General features: G+C 47.3%; 1 protein-coding gene across 4 annotated transcripts in view; it reads left to right on the top strand.

Moving 5' to 3' along the window:
* Positions 1–11,737, top strand: part of ELAPOR1 (endosome-lysosome associated apoptosis and autophagy regulator 1) — a 66,928-nt gene extending 55,191 nt beyond the window's left edge. The window contains exons 15-23 of one of the 4 annotated variants that reach the window (XM_057310406.1): positions 1,708–1,881; positions 4,469–4,649; positions 4,955–5,051; positions 5,538–5,639; positions 6,763–6,889; positions 6,966–7,144; positions 7,641–7,806; positions 8,054–8,109; positions 8,910–11,737. In XM_057310406.1, the coding sequence (XP_057166389.1) occupies positions 1,708–1,881; positions 4,469–4,649; positions 4,955–5,051; positions 5,538–5,639; positions 6,763–6,889; positions 6,966–7,144; positions 7,641–7,806; positions 8,054–8,109; positions 8,910–8,943 (1,116 nt within the window). In that variant the 3' untranslated portion in view covers positions 8,944–11,737. Of the gene's footprint in view, positions 1–1,707; positions 1,882–4,468; positions 4,650–4,954; positions 5,052–5,537; positions 5,640–6,762; positions 6,890–6,965; positions 7,145–7,640; positions 7,807–8,053; positions 8,110–8,878 lie in introns of those variants that run through there. The other 3 variants (XM_026484645.4, XM_057310407.1, XM_057310408.1) reach the window with 3 other exon arrangements.
* The last annotated feature ends 2,735 nt before the right edge of the window (positions 11,738–14,472 follow it).

Genomic DNA, 14,472 nt, shown 5'->3' with positions numbered 1-14,472 from the left:
CTCAGAGGGTGCCAGGACCTGGGTGGGGTTCTTGAGGGGCTGATACCCAAGCATTCCCTGTAGCTGACTCCCTGGTTAGAGTCCTTGAGGACACCCGCCCAGGCTGTGACCGTGGAGGGCAAGTTCTTAGCTGTAGAGGTTGGTTTTCAGGGTCTAGGCCTCAGTTATGGACACGTCTCATCTTCAAGGGATGGGTTAGGGTGATCTGTGACCGTCTGGTCCAGCGGGTTATTTGGCATCTCTGCAGGGACCTAAAGGGAAGGAGTAAGAGCTTGGGCTCACATTCAGCCTACTGCGATCCAGCCTATTGTCATGGGAGTTGGCCCCCTCTCCTTTGGGAAGGCAACCCACCTTCGCTGGGACATCCAGTTAACTGGCATTGCTGTCTTTTACCCTAGAGGTTTTTTTCTAAAGTAGAAAAACAGTGCTGTTGCCCCATGTACTTTCTGAAGCTAAGAAGGTACTATGACGAAAAGCTCTTAGGTATTCATTAATGCTTTTTAAATGAACTTGTATTTTACCTATCACAACCACACCACCACACAGACGTCTGTGAGGCATTATTATACAGTCCGCAAATGCTGCTGTTTAGCTGTGTGGTAAATGCAACAGTTCTGACCCCGCCCCGCCCAACCTCTCCCGGGCACCCTAGACTTTTGCGGCAAACTTCCTCTCCTGGGGCTCCCTCTGCTGCTACGGGAGGGAATGACGGTCGCATAAGGCTGCTGCTGAATGCGGATCCTAAAACGGAGCAGGGGGTTGATGGGGTCGATGGGATATAAATCCCCCCAGTTCTAGGGATTTATTTATTTATGCCAGAGAGAGGGGGAGAGAGCGCGCGAGCAAGGTGGTGGGGGAGGGGCAGAGAGAGAGAGAGAAGCAGACACCCCGCTAAGCACAGATCCCCATGTAGTTCTCCGTCTCCCAACCCAGGAGATCAGGACCCATGAGACCAGGACCCATGGGATCAAGACCTGAGCCAAAACCAAGAGTCTGACGCTTAACCGACCGAGCCACCCAGGCCCCCCTAAATCCCCTTTCGAAGCTCAGTGTCCTGCAGAGAACCTGGGAGAGAGGAGGCAGGCTTCAGTGACTCTTTTTTTCATTTTTTTAAAAAGATTTTATTTATTTATTTGAGAAAGAGAGAGAGCACAAGCAAGGGGGAGGGGCAGAGGGAGAAGCAGGCTCCCCGCGGAGCAAGGAGCCCGATGTGGGGCTCAATCCCAGGACCCTGGGATCATGACCTGAGCTGAAGGCAGACGCTTAACCAACTGAGCCGCCCAGGCGCCCCTTCAGTGACTTTTAAATGGGGCGCGGGCAAGGCTTATAGTTTCTCTTCTGCCATCCTGAACACCTTCTTCCGGTTAGCCCCTCCTTGTCTTCTGATTAAAAGCAAGAAGGGGCTACCTTGTGTGTTGAGAGAGTTCCGTCATCTAGGCATAGGGACAAGGCTATAAAATCTGACCGATTTCCTTACTGAAAAATAGTGGAGTCGGGTTTGTACAGCATATGTGCTAACAAGTGACCTGTGGGATGTTACATAACCCCCACTGGCCCATGTCCCTTATTCTAATGCTCACCCAATCCTTGCATCTGCTTCCCTCACTCCTGAGCTGGATCAGGCCGGGGACACTAGCTGCCACTCTCCACTGTGGTCCCCTTAAGGCCCCGCCTGAACTGCCAGCCTGACGGACCCTTTCCCCTCAGATCCACTCTCTGTGCTACAACGACTGCACCTTCTCCATCAGCACCCCGACCAGGGTTTTGGACTACAACTTCCTGGCTTTGGCAAACACCGTCTCCCTGGCTGGAGGGCCCAGCTTCACTTCCAAAGGGCTGAAGTATTTCCATCACTTTACCCTCAGTCTGTGCGGAAACCAGGTAAGCTGTGTGAGTGCCGATGGCGTCCTATGGAAAGGGGCCACCAGTGGGGCAGAGCCAGAGACCAGGACACAGGAGCAAAGCCAAAAACCCAGGCAGCAGGCAAATGAGAAAGCTCCAGCGTTTCTAAGTGATGATTATTCTCCCTAAGGACCTTTTCCTCTAAAATTAAATCATTTGGCTTATAAACATTTAGGAAAATAAAGGTGTTGGAGAGAAGATACTCATTTACTCCTACCTGACTTTTATTCTTTCAAAACGAATATATAAAAACAATGCCAAAGGAGTTTTTTTTTTCCCTTTTAAAAGCAGTCTTCACTAATCATGGCACTTGTCATTTGTTTTCGAAAGGCTGGATAAAATTGTTTGTAGTTCATCTCTAAGAACCTTTGCTGACAGTTTTTTAAAAAGTAGTGTGAAAGGGTTTATAGGATGTGGAAAGAATGTTACCTTTAGCCATTTCATGCGGCTGTAAATACGTTGGATGCAGAATTCAAAGACAGAAATGTAAAGAGTAATCACACCACTACTGCACTTAACCAAATTACAAACAAGCCAGGATTAGCAGTCGGAGAGATGGTTTCAAATGTTACAAAATAAAGGGCATCTTGCGCCTCCAGTCTGCGACCCTGTGTGGCAGTGAGACCCTAACACAGCATAGGCTCTACACCTTCTGGAGCGTGCAAAAAAAAGTCGATCTGTGTTTATATAGAGAACATGCCAAGAAATAAAGGAATCAATGTTCTACGGCAATTATATCTTAATAAAACAAGAAATAGACGAATCTATGGAAGATTAGAGATACATGTCTCGATCTTGCTTTTACAAGTCTTTGAAGTTCAAACGAAGCTTCCAAAGTGAGTTAGTGATAACTCAGAAACTGAAACTGATTAAAGCAAGACCCATGTAGCAAAAGTTCCATTCAGTGAGTTGGGAGAGAGATGAAAATGGGGAATCTGGAGAGATTGCCTTTTTCGGTCTTTGCTCCTTTATTCTTTTCAGAAATGCTTCCTGTGTACTGTCACACTGCTGACTGTCAGTTCGACGACAAAATAGCTCTTTGTTTTTACCATAACGTAAAGGTCTCTTTCTGTTCTCGTGTCCCTTATTTCTTACAACCTAAAAAATAAACTAAGAATCCCCAGGGTTAGCAACTGACATAACTTCATAAAATTCAGAGTATTGAAAATCCTATATCATAAGGGCTTAGTACACTTCCCGTTTTAAACATTTTATTAAGCTTTTAATTTTATTTCCAGCACAGTTAACATACTGTTACATTAGTTTCAGGAGTACAATATAGTGACTCAACACTTCCATACGTCGCCTGTTTCCCCCATCCCCCCCTCCTCCGGTGACCACCGGCTTGTTCTCTATAGTTTAGAGTCTCTTTCTTGGTTTGCCCCCCTCTCTCTCTCTTTTTTTTCTCCTTTGTTTGTTTTGTTTCTTAAATTCCACATATGAGTGAAATCATAATGGCATTTGTTTTTCTCTGACTGGCTTATTTCACTTAACATTATACCCTCTAATTCCATCCATGTTGTTGCAAATGGCAAAATTTCATTCTTTTTTATGGCCACGTAATATTCCAGTGTGTGTGTGTGTGTGTGTGTGTGTGTGTGTGTGTGTGTGTACACCACATCTTCTTTATCCATTAATTTATCTATGGACACTTGGGCTGCTTCCACAATTTGGCTATTGTAAATAATGCTGCAGTAAACTTGGGGTGCACATATCTTTTTGAATTAGTTTTTTGTATTTATTCTTTGGGTTTAATACACTTAAATTTAAAGTATTGAACAAATTATTTTATACTGGCAAACAAGTTGTATACTGATATTCCATAAATTTAACATTTTTGAAGGAATAATATCTCAATAGTTCCTCTATTACAAAATCTCCAGGAAGAAGGAGTCTTATTCCTACCATCTTTCAGAGTTCTCTACCGTGAAGGTGCTTACAGAGTATTTTATTTCTTGTCATGTTCTCTATATAAACACAAACTTTCTTCTCTTGATACTTTTTTTTTTTTAATGGAATAGGTTCTGATTGTTTCTAGGATGTCCTGTCTCAAGGCAGGGAAGAGGCTAGTCGTGGGGTCTGTTTTAACTGCTGGGAATCTCTGTCTGGAGGGTGCTCCCACGACAAGCACTACAGGAGACACAGATGGAATGTGAACCAGGCCAGATGTTCAGAAATTTCAGGGAATCCATTCTATATTTCAGTATCTATCTAGAAAATTGGCCAGGATAAGGAAGACCCTGACCTGGTGGGCTGGTAGATTAGAGCTCCAAATCCTTTGCCACCATCACAACCCCGCTCATATAAGGCTCCCACGTGACTCCAAGAACAAAAAGGCTTGCGACCCCTGGGCCAGAGTTCCAGAAACTAGGACACCACGGCCTTATTTTTAGCTTAAAAAAAAAAAATGTGTCTTGTCATTAGATCTGGGATGAAATCATTCCACTGCAACATACCACGGAAGGCTGAAATTTCAGATGTGAAAACACTGTGCCCTCCCCCGCTCTGGGAGTTCTGTGACCGTTCACTCCTTCCCACTCCTTCCTCCCGACGTCCCCCAACGCAGGGTAAGAAAATGTCCATGTGTGCCGACAACGTCACTGACCTTCGGATCCCTGAGGGTGAGTCGGGTTTCTCCAAATCCATCACAGCCTACGTCTGCCAGGCGGTCATCATCCCCCCGGAGGTGACAGGCTACAAGGCTGGAGTGTCCTCGCAGCCTGTCAGCCTGGCCGACCGACTTATCGGTGAGTGACCCCACCGCTCCGGCCTGTGTGAGCGTGTATGTGTGTAAGAGAGAGTGAGGCTACCAGGCTTGGAGGTAAAAAGGCCCCAGATGAGGGGCCCACCCTCTTGACCTCTGTTCTCTGTTCCATCCTGGGGTGCCAAGTGCCCCGTGGGGCCTCTGACAAACCTCGGTTCACCCTTTCATGAGCCAGTCGGGGGTGTGAGGAGATGGAGGAAGGTTGGGTGTTGACAGGTATTGAAAGAATTGAAGTGGTTGCTGGCTCATGCTACTAATGACAACTAATTAGGAGCTCTAATTCGGCAGGGGTGACAACAGATATGACTCTGGATGGAATCACCTCCCCAGCTGAACTTTTCCACCCGGAGTCCTTGGGAATACCGGACGTGATCTTCTTTTATAGGTGAAGATGAGAGACCAGGCCGATGCAAGGGAAACCTAGCCCCTTCGCCATTTCTGGTGCACCCCTCTCTCCAGCCACCTACTTGTCAAGCCAGGACATGTCCGATGTGTCTAGCAGATTCACCCAGCAATGACAGCTACAGGCTGGGAGTTCACTGATCCCAGCTTCTGGGGTATTATTGGGGCAGGTGTGCCCCAGAGGCAGGGAGAAAGACGGGATTATCTGTGGCCGACTTCCCTTCCTGCCTTAGGAGACTCCAGTGTTATGCCTATGCTAGCCTTTCCTGGACCAGTGCCTTTCCCCTTGACCAGATCTCCCTGACCCCCACTGTCTCAGCGTGTAAAGCAACGCCTGTGCACTCCCAAGTCCTGACTGCCCCAGCAAGGGAACTGTTCCATGTTGACTCACCTAGTGGTTCTGCAGCGAAACAGAGGAGTGACTTCTCTCCCCCTCCCCCACCCCCCGGGGGGCTGGCTTTCTCTGCAGGTCCAATGACGTGACCCAGTCCTGCAGTTCTGGGAGATCAACCACCATCCGTGTCAGATGCAGCCCACTGAAACCCGCCCCTGGAAGTCTGTCGCTGCCGAGGTAAAGGGGTGTAACAAGGTTCCCCTTCTTTGGATTTGTTTCATCCCAAGAACCAAAGAGAAAACAGTCTGAGAGCCATTAGTGGGCTCCTGGGGACCCAGTCAGGACTCTGAATTCTCAATCTTCTGATGTCAAGAATGGGGCAGAAAGAAGAGTCCAAGATACTCTCACATTCCCATACCATTACGGGGACAGCGGCACAGCCAAATGGTTACTGGACTCATGCCCTCCACTTACTAGCTATGTTGTCATGGATACATGTCCTATCTTCTCTGGGCCTCTTGTTCCTTCTCTGTAAAATGAGGGTAATAAGTTCTCTCAGGGGGTGGTCGTGAGGATTCAATGAGACCATGAGACTTGCGGATTTCTTACAGTGTGTCCTTGCTATTACTAGAAGAGTAACGGTGTAAGGAATCCCAGGAATCTCTCCGCCACCAAAAGACCCAATTCTCAGTTTAATAGCTGAGGGCACTAAGTCAAGAATTCTGGAACCAATTTGATTATAATCCCCTTCCCCCACCTCCTTTTTCCCCCCTCACATGACCCCAACATGTTGAGGGGCACCAGTGTCTTGAGGAAGATGGTTTGGGGTATGCTGTTTCTAGAAAGCAGCTGCTCAGGAGATGGGGAGCAAAGCAGGGTATTTTGACTCAACAATAGTGTCAAAACGTCAGACCACTGTTCTTGCTGGAGTAAACATTGCAGTAAAGTACCTAACAGAGATCCACAACCTGAAGTCCATTCCTGAAACACCCCCGACCCTGGAAGCTGCATCAAAGTGACTTTTGCAAAATGTCACAGGTCCATGGGGGAGAACAGGAGCCTGAGGGGTTGGCTGGGGCAGCCATGCTACAGCTCAGACACCTGACATTAGCTCTCATCTGATGCTAGCAGAAACAAACAGGCAGAGGGTAGAGAACCCAGTGGAGGCTAGGAAGGCCTCTTGTCATCAGGGACATCGGAGAGCAAAATGTGTATTAAGGACTAGTTGGAAGGATCGTGGTGGGGCTAAGAGTTTGGCAAAGAGGGGATGGAGCAGGCAAGCTACGAGATGATGGGACTCCCTCCAGCTCTTCCCACCATACAGTGAGTAAGCACTCAAGTCTCCTTCCTGCTTTGCTAGCGCATGTTCCGACGGGACCTGTGATGGCTGTAATTTCCACTTCCTGTGGGAGAGCCTGGCTGCTTGTCCGCTCTGCTCCCCTGCTGACTACCACACTATCGTCAGCAGCTGCGTGGCTGGGATCCAGGTGGGTCTCTCTGCGTGGGGATGTCCCAGGAGAGAAGGGAATGTGATCTCTGAGTTCCTTGTTTTTCTCCCCACAGAAGACTACTTATGTGTGGCGAGAACCAAAGCTGTGCGCGGGTGGCATCTCCCTGCCTGAGCAGAGAGTTACCATCTGCAAAACGATCGATTTCTGGCTGAAAGTGGGCATCTCTGCAGGCACCTGTACTGCCATCCTGCTCACCGTCTTGACCTGTTACTTTTGGAAAAAGAATCAAAAGTACATGGTGGGGTGTTGGAGTTTGGGGATGGACAGGGCTGGATCATTGAACCGGGAGGAGAACATCTGAGAATTAAATCCATGAGGCTTTTCTCTGGAGTTGACCACAGACCCTGTGACTCTGGCCAGAGACTTGTTGAGCCACTTATCCAGTGTATGCCTTGGCTATCCTGACTCCTGAACAGGGACAGTACCATGCGGCAGTCTATAAATGACTGTTAGATGCTCAAAGGAAAAGCAGAGTATCCTTAATTTGTTGTTATTTTTAATAATAATTAAAATAATAACTTTATGATTCCATATTTCTAGTAAGCTTTGAGAACACAGAAACAGCCAGCCTTAAGGGAAAAAGATCACTGAACTGGAAGTCAAGACTCCCTAGCTATGCTTTGGTTTCCTTACCTGTGGTTACCTGTTTAGAGCCCAGCCTCTCTCCCTCCCCCTTCCCTTATTCCACATTTCGTTGTCTTATCTTTCCCATCCCCCTGTGTCATAGATTGGAGTACAAGTACTCCAAGCTGGTGATGAATGCTACCCTCAAGGACTGCGACCTGCCAGCAGCCGACAGCTGTGCCATCATGGAAGGCGAGGACGTGGAAGATGACCTCATCTTTACCAGCAAGAAGTCACTCTTCGGGAAGATCAAGTCATTTACCTCCAAGGTAGGGAGGCTGGCCAGCGTGCTGAGGTCAGCCTGGAGGGCTGGAGAAGACACCAGTCCTAGGACATTGAATGGTCCCACACTGTTCAGGGACCACTCACTACTCAACTCCCCACCCTCCCTACTGTTCTAGCCCCCCACCCTCAAAATCCTGGCTTCTGCCTTCTGTATATCCACACCATTACTGTTTCCCATGGGGCCCAAGGCTGCTCTTGACCAGGCTCCTTCTCTCCCAACATGCACTCCAGTTGATGGACTGTTTGGGCCTTTTAACTTCCAGAAGGAGTATTGAACCATCCACGTTGTAAGAATCATTTCCCTTTTTTTTTTTTTTTTGGAGGGTGGGGAAGAGGCGATCTCTAGGATCAACGTCTGATAGAAGCAAGGCTCTCCTTTGACCAGTGGAGGGTGCTGTCCCTTGATGTCTGGGCCCCGTCCTGTGGGGGCTGAGTCATAGCTAAGTCTACGCTGCTCACCACTGAGCACTGTGGAGCTGGGAGAGTTGGCTCTGTATGTGTGGGTGGGTGAGCAAATTTGAAGCTCATAAATGCCGTGCTGACAACGCTGTCACTGGGTGTGGGGCCAGCACAGAGCATCCAAGCAACGCCTCCAGGGCCACAGCCCTCTGCAGCCCCAGTCCGCCAGAACCCACACCTCGCTGCTGCCCTGAACCAGTTCATCACACAGGTGTGGGTGGGAGGGTGGTGACCAGAGAGGAGAGGACTGGAGGGACGGTGAGGGGAGGGCAGGTAGGTGTTTAGATTGCTGAATCTCATTCCCTTTGTGCTAACCTATCAGGGTGACTCGGGGGGTGTGTGTGTGTTTAACCAACGGGAGAACAATTTACCCTGGGACCTCTGAGTCTTTCTGGGCTTTTAGAAGTCAGCAAAGATGCAAAGCAGGGGGTTTTAAAGATTTTTCTTATCCTCTCACTGACTGAAAGGACCAAGAAGAATAGAGGGTATCTTATGTCTGTTTCCACAAAGCCACTGGAAGCAGGAATTCCTTAAGGGTTCCTTCTGTCACCTATTTTCCATTTCTCTCCTTTGTTCCCCAAACTTGCCCCCGTGCAGCAGCCAGCTCCTGTCACCATCTCTCTTTCAGAGGACTCCTGATGGATTTGACTCCGTGCCACTGAAGACATCCTCAGGAGGCCCAGACATGGACCTGTGAGAGGCACTGCCCTGCCTCCCCCGCCTCCTCCCTGGGCGCATCACCTTGCAAGCCTGTGGCGATTTGGGTGCCAGCTTCCTGCTGGAAATCTCTTCATTGTGGCCTTATCAGAAGAAGTTTGGATTTCAGATATTTGGTTTTTTTATAGAGTACCCAAACCCTCCTTTCTGCTTGCCTCGAACCTGTCAAATATACCGTCACTTCGTTTGTATATCACTCCCTTGCTTGCATCTTGTTTCCCAGAATGGTCCAGCCACCAGAGCCATAGCTTCGTCTGCTCGTAATTCGTATAGCCCGGAAGGAAAATATTTCTCTCTTCTCAAATACAGAAGCAACTTCCTCTGTCCTTTTACTTAAGGGCAGAAGCAGCTGGGAGTTTTCCTGATGATATGCCCTCAGCTCATGATGTCTTCAGGAGGGAGGCTGTGTAAGGAGGGTGTTGGTGTTCCCTCCTGGATCGTCATGGTAGCCTGGATTCTTCTCTCCTGGATAAGGAGAGCCTTGAGTTTCACGGATAGGCTGAGGGCAAGGTGAGGAAGTCTGGGGAAGAAAAGGCTCAATAAGCACAAAGAGAGGCAATAAGGAATTTTTGTTTTGTTGTTTAAACTAGGTACTTTATTCCCTTTTTCTTAGTCAGTGATAAATAGTCTCACAGGATGAAAAAGTGCACCAAGAAAATGCCCAAAGCCCTGGTGAACCTGTTCTCCCCATTTTTTTTTTTAACGTCCCACCATCTCCCTATGACACTAAAGAGAACCAGGTAAGCCCCAAACACAGGTGTTCTAGCTTTCTTCTCTGCTTGCTTTTACCCACAGAGATGACCTTCCTTCTACCAGCAAGGAAGATTTCCTGTCCTTGAGGGCCCCATTTGTAGAGGCTTGAGCCATATTTTATGGCTCAGGATTAACTTACTTTGAAAGGGGTATCTTATTTTGAAAGACCACGAGGAGGCCAAGGTTTTAATGGGGCCATGGGGGACTGGGGGGGGATCCAGCCCACAATGGGATGGACCCGAGGTGGTCAAGATGTCTGTTTCTAAGCTCAACTCATCTGCCCAGCTACAGAATAAACATTTTCTAGGCCAGCCAAAACCGGAATTAACTCCAGCCCATACCCCAGCCAGAGGACCAGGTCAGTCTTCACGGAGAAAAGACGAGGGGAATTGAATAAGATGTTTAGCGAACCGGAACACCTCACACTTTCAAGTCCCTAGCCTTCTCTTCTTCCTGTTCTCATTTCTTATGTGTGCTAAAACACAAAAAAGACTTCTAGTCCCAATTTCTGGCAGCATCCCTTCTGAAAGGTGAGTAAAGTGAGTGCCCTCCGCGCCCCCTTCTCTCCACTTTGACACCCAGTATAATTGATGGACCTCAAGTAACTACAACGGCAAAACCAGTGCAAGAGTTTAAATTCCTGTTTTCTTCTTACTCCTGGTGGTTCTCCCTCCCTTGCTGTCAGGCTGGCATGACCATCCCTTGGTCAAGGGCCCAGTCGCCCTTGGTTGTGCCTATCTCCTTTTTTGAATGGCCACCTGGTGCCCAGAGGGTAGGTAGAGAATGGGGATGGCATTTCAGAGTGGTTTGTCTGCCAAAAAATGGTCTGCTGATCTGATGAGGCGTTGCTGCCCTGGCAGTGGCCTATAAAAGGGTCAGGGAGAACCGGGCCCTGCTCTAACAGTAGCATCACGGAAGGCCAGCAGTCCCTTTGGTTCAATAAATCTAGAAGCTTTGTTGGAGGGTGTGCTCCTCTTGTGGGAGTCAGGCTCTCAGACCCTGTAGCGACGTTGGAATTTCTCCCGATGGATGCTGACGCCTAGCTCCTGAATCCAGCCGAAAGTTCTGTAGCCTCAGCATCACCCAGAAAGCACCTGCTTTCCCACTGAATAACTTTCTTTTGTGACAAGAGCCATACGAGGTCCTCAGACTACTCTGGAAGCAGTAGGAAAAAATATCTACCCTGTTGACTTCTTTATTCTGACATCTTGAAACTGAATGCCCCCAGAGCAACCTCAAACTCCACTGATTTGGTCATAATGCTTTAAACATCTCCCTTTACCTATCCCTTCATGTACTGACTTCTACAGATCTTCCCTGTGACTTGCCAGGAGCTCCTGAGTTATGATATTGGGGTTTGCCTGTTGCTTAGACATATTTGGTATTTTTTAACAGCCCTATTGAGATATAATTCACCTACCATACAATTGGCTCATTGAAAATGTACAATTCAATGGATTTTAATATATTCACAGAATTGTGCAGGCATCACCATACTCAATTTTAGAACAGACACACATTAGGCTTTATATGGGAAAAGTCTTTAGCTCTTAAACTAAGGCTATAGTGGTTTGCACAGGCTACTGGGAGAGGTAGTGTGGGCTCAGGAGACAAAATACTTAAATCCCATTTGGTCACCTCGAGCACTGGAAGACCCAAGTAATTCTCATCATCTCATCGCATCACCTGATTTGGCTGGGAAGACAAACGAATATTGTGGTATATTCAAGGACCGGGTGATTTCTTATGCCAAGACAATTTTTTTTGGCCTGACTCTACATTAAAGATAAGACTGACTATATTTATACAACAGAGACTTTGTAACAGATTTTTTCAGCTTTGTGAAACCAAATTTTTGTCCCACGAAGACTGCTTGGATTTCCTTTTTATTTTGTATTCCAAGAGTTTGTAGTTTGTTAGGGGATGGCTATGGCTTGTCACATTTTCCCCCTTTTCTTCTTTTGTGAAATAAAACATACGTTTCAAGTTGTTTTTCTTGAACGCAGGTTGGGTGGCTGGATGGGGGAGTGAGAAATGGAAGTATTCTTGAATCTTAAGCTGAAGGTGAGGAGGATTCTGGAACCCCAGAGTGACAGAGACAAGAGCATGCGTCACAGCAATAGAGACCTAGGCTAGAAGGCCTCTCACCACCTGTTAAGGAATCAGCCAACAACCAAAGCCTACTTCCACGGTAATAAGATGCATCTAATGATGCTTTACTTCCCCAAATTGGGTGAGGATCAAAGACAGAATACATAAAACACTTAGCATCTCCCCTCCCTTCCTTTCCAGTTCAGTTTTCTCTCGGGTGGCATTGAGCCTGCCACCTAACAATGTATCTACAAAGACAAGTAAAATTTGCTTCTTTGGGTATGGAGTGAGATGTGGACAAAATCCTAGAGGACATCAGCACCTACCATTTCAAGGGTTAGCTGGATTTTCCTGTGTTGGTACTTTCCTTCACTCTAGCTGAGGGCATTTAACCCCCCAAGAAGATTTCCCTCAGCTGGTTGTTTTCCTCAGACTGAGTTGTACTTGGTTGTACTGATGGTTAAGTATTTAAATATCACCCCAGCTTATAGTATAAAGTCCAGAGTAGAGGCAGGTACTATCCCCATTGTAATAGATGAAGAAACTGCATCTCCAACAGAGTTAGTACTGTGGCATGTAAGGTCCCTAAAGCCTACCTGCCCCTCTCTGCCCACATTGCTTCTACTCTATCCACACTTCTAAAAAAAAAAAAAAATAGATTTTATTTTTAAGTCACCTCCACACCAAATGTAGGGCTCGAACTCACAACCCTGAGATCAAGAGTCACATGCTCTACTGAGCTAGCCAGACACCCCACTATTCACACAACTTTTGACTGTCCCTTACTCACAAGCTCTTTTGCACCTCCCTGCGTTGGCCTGTGCCTCTGCCTTTGCCCCTCCCCTTCCTTTTCACCTGACACCCACCCAGCCTTCAAAATCACCCCACTGTGGGGATGCCTGGGGTGGCTCAGTTGGTTAAATGTGTGCCTTCGGCTCAGGTCATGATCCCAGGGTCCTGGGATCAAGCCCTGCATTGGGCTCCTTGCTCATCAGGGAGCCTGCTTCCCCCTCTGCCTGCTGCTCCCCCTGCTTTGCTCACTCTCTCTCTCTCTCTCTGACAAATAACATTTAAAAAATCTTAAAAAAAAAAAATCACCCCACTGTGAAACTTTCCCTGGCTCACCCACTGGGGACACAAGAGTGAAGAAACACTGACATGGGAGTACCACCGTTAATTTACATGAATTCAACCATATACTGTGTAGTGTCCCAATGCATCAAACAAGCAACAGACATGACCAAGCTTGAAACTGTGGGAGGGGCACCTGTCTGGCTCAGAAAATGCAGCATGCAGCTCTTGATCTTAGGGTTTTGAGTTTGAGCCCCATGTTGAGTGTAGAGATTACTTTAAAATCTTAAGGGCACCTGGGTGGCTCAGTCGGTTAAGTATCTGCCTTTGGCTCAGGTCATGATCTCAGGGTCCTGGGATCGAGTCCCGCATTGGATTCCTTGCTTGGAGTAGAGCCTGCTTCTCCCACTCCCTCTGTCTCCTCCCCCACTCATGCTCTGTCTCTCCTTCTCTCAAATAAATAAATAAAATCTTAAAAAATTAAAATAAAGTCTTAAAAAAAGAAAAGAAACTGGTGTGTGTGTGTGAGGGGGAGGGATATGTGAATGATTTTAAGGGTTTCCCAATCACTGACAAAGTGAAATACACTGTCAGGTGACCAGGCATGAAGATATTAACAAGTTGGTCTATACCTTAAAGAAGACAATTAGTTGAAAACCACAAAGCAACAACGCCTATTGAAGAGACAGAGAAACTGATGTAAGGTTGCATATACAAAAGTTCATGGATAATTTAAGAGCTACTCAAGGAGAATTTGGAATATAAACTAACTCCATATTAGTGCTGAAGTTAACAATTCCACATAAAATGTAATACCCCAAACCGTAGAGTGTGGTAGCAGAATGGACACCTCATTCCAATTTTAACAGAGGGAGAGGCAGGATCAAAGTCCCCCTAGATCCTGGCAGCTTTCCCTGACCCAGGTTATTTTTAGATGGTTCCTCCTCCATTGTCCAAGGACAGCAACATTAACTTCCTTTGTTACTGTGTCTCTCTGATAGAAGGGAGTGGGCAGCCTCAAGCTGGAAGTTGGGTTGTCAGTTTCTCCCGAAACAGTATGATAAATGCTACTGTACTGTGGGAAACTAGAAGGGTGGGCGCTGCACCAATCTGGGGTGGGGGAGGGTGAATAGTATATCAGAGTTTCCTGGAGGAAGGAGGAATTGGCCAGTTCGGAGGAACAGGGGAGGGAAGGGGAGAAGGGGGTTGTATAAAGGCTCAGAGACAAGAAAGGGGAGCTACAAGTAGCTCAGCATGGGGAATGGGAGGAGGAATGCCAAGAGAGAAGGGGAACATTTTAGAGAATTTGGTAGAAGGCAGATCATTAAGGGCTTTGCAAGGTATGTTTGGACATTCTCCTGAGGGCAACAGGTAGCCACTGAAAGTTTCTAGCAGGGGAGAGGGTAGGGTTTGTTTGTCCAACACTGAGAAATCCAAGACAAAAAGAGGAATGCAAAAAGGTGCTAAAACGAGGCCCAAGAGAGCCCTCCTATATTGGCCAGCACTGAACTGGTAAAAACTGAGGAAGGCATCTGGGGCTACATGCTCCTCCCTCTCTT

Source organism: Ursus arctos, unplaced genomic scaffold, assembly GCF_023065955.2.
Source record: "Ursus arctos isolate Adak ecotype North America unplaced genomic scaffold, UrsArc2.0 scaffold_12, whole genome shotgun sequence".
NCBI classification, from domain to species: Eukaryota; Metazoa; Chordata; class Mammalia; order Carnivora; family Ursidae; genus Ursus; species Ursus arctos.
The sequence above is the reverse complement of the archived record's forward strand: the minus strand, read 5'-3'. Positions and strand labels throughout refer to the sequence as shown.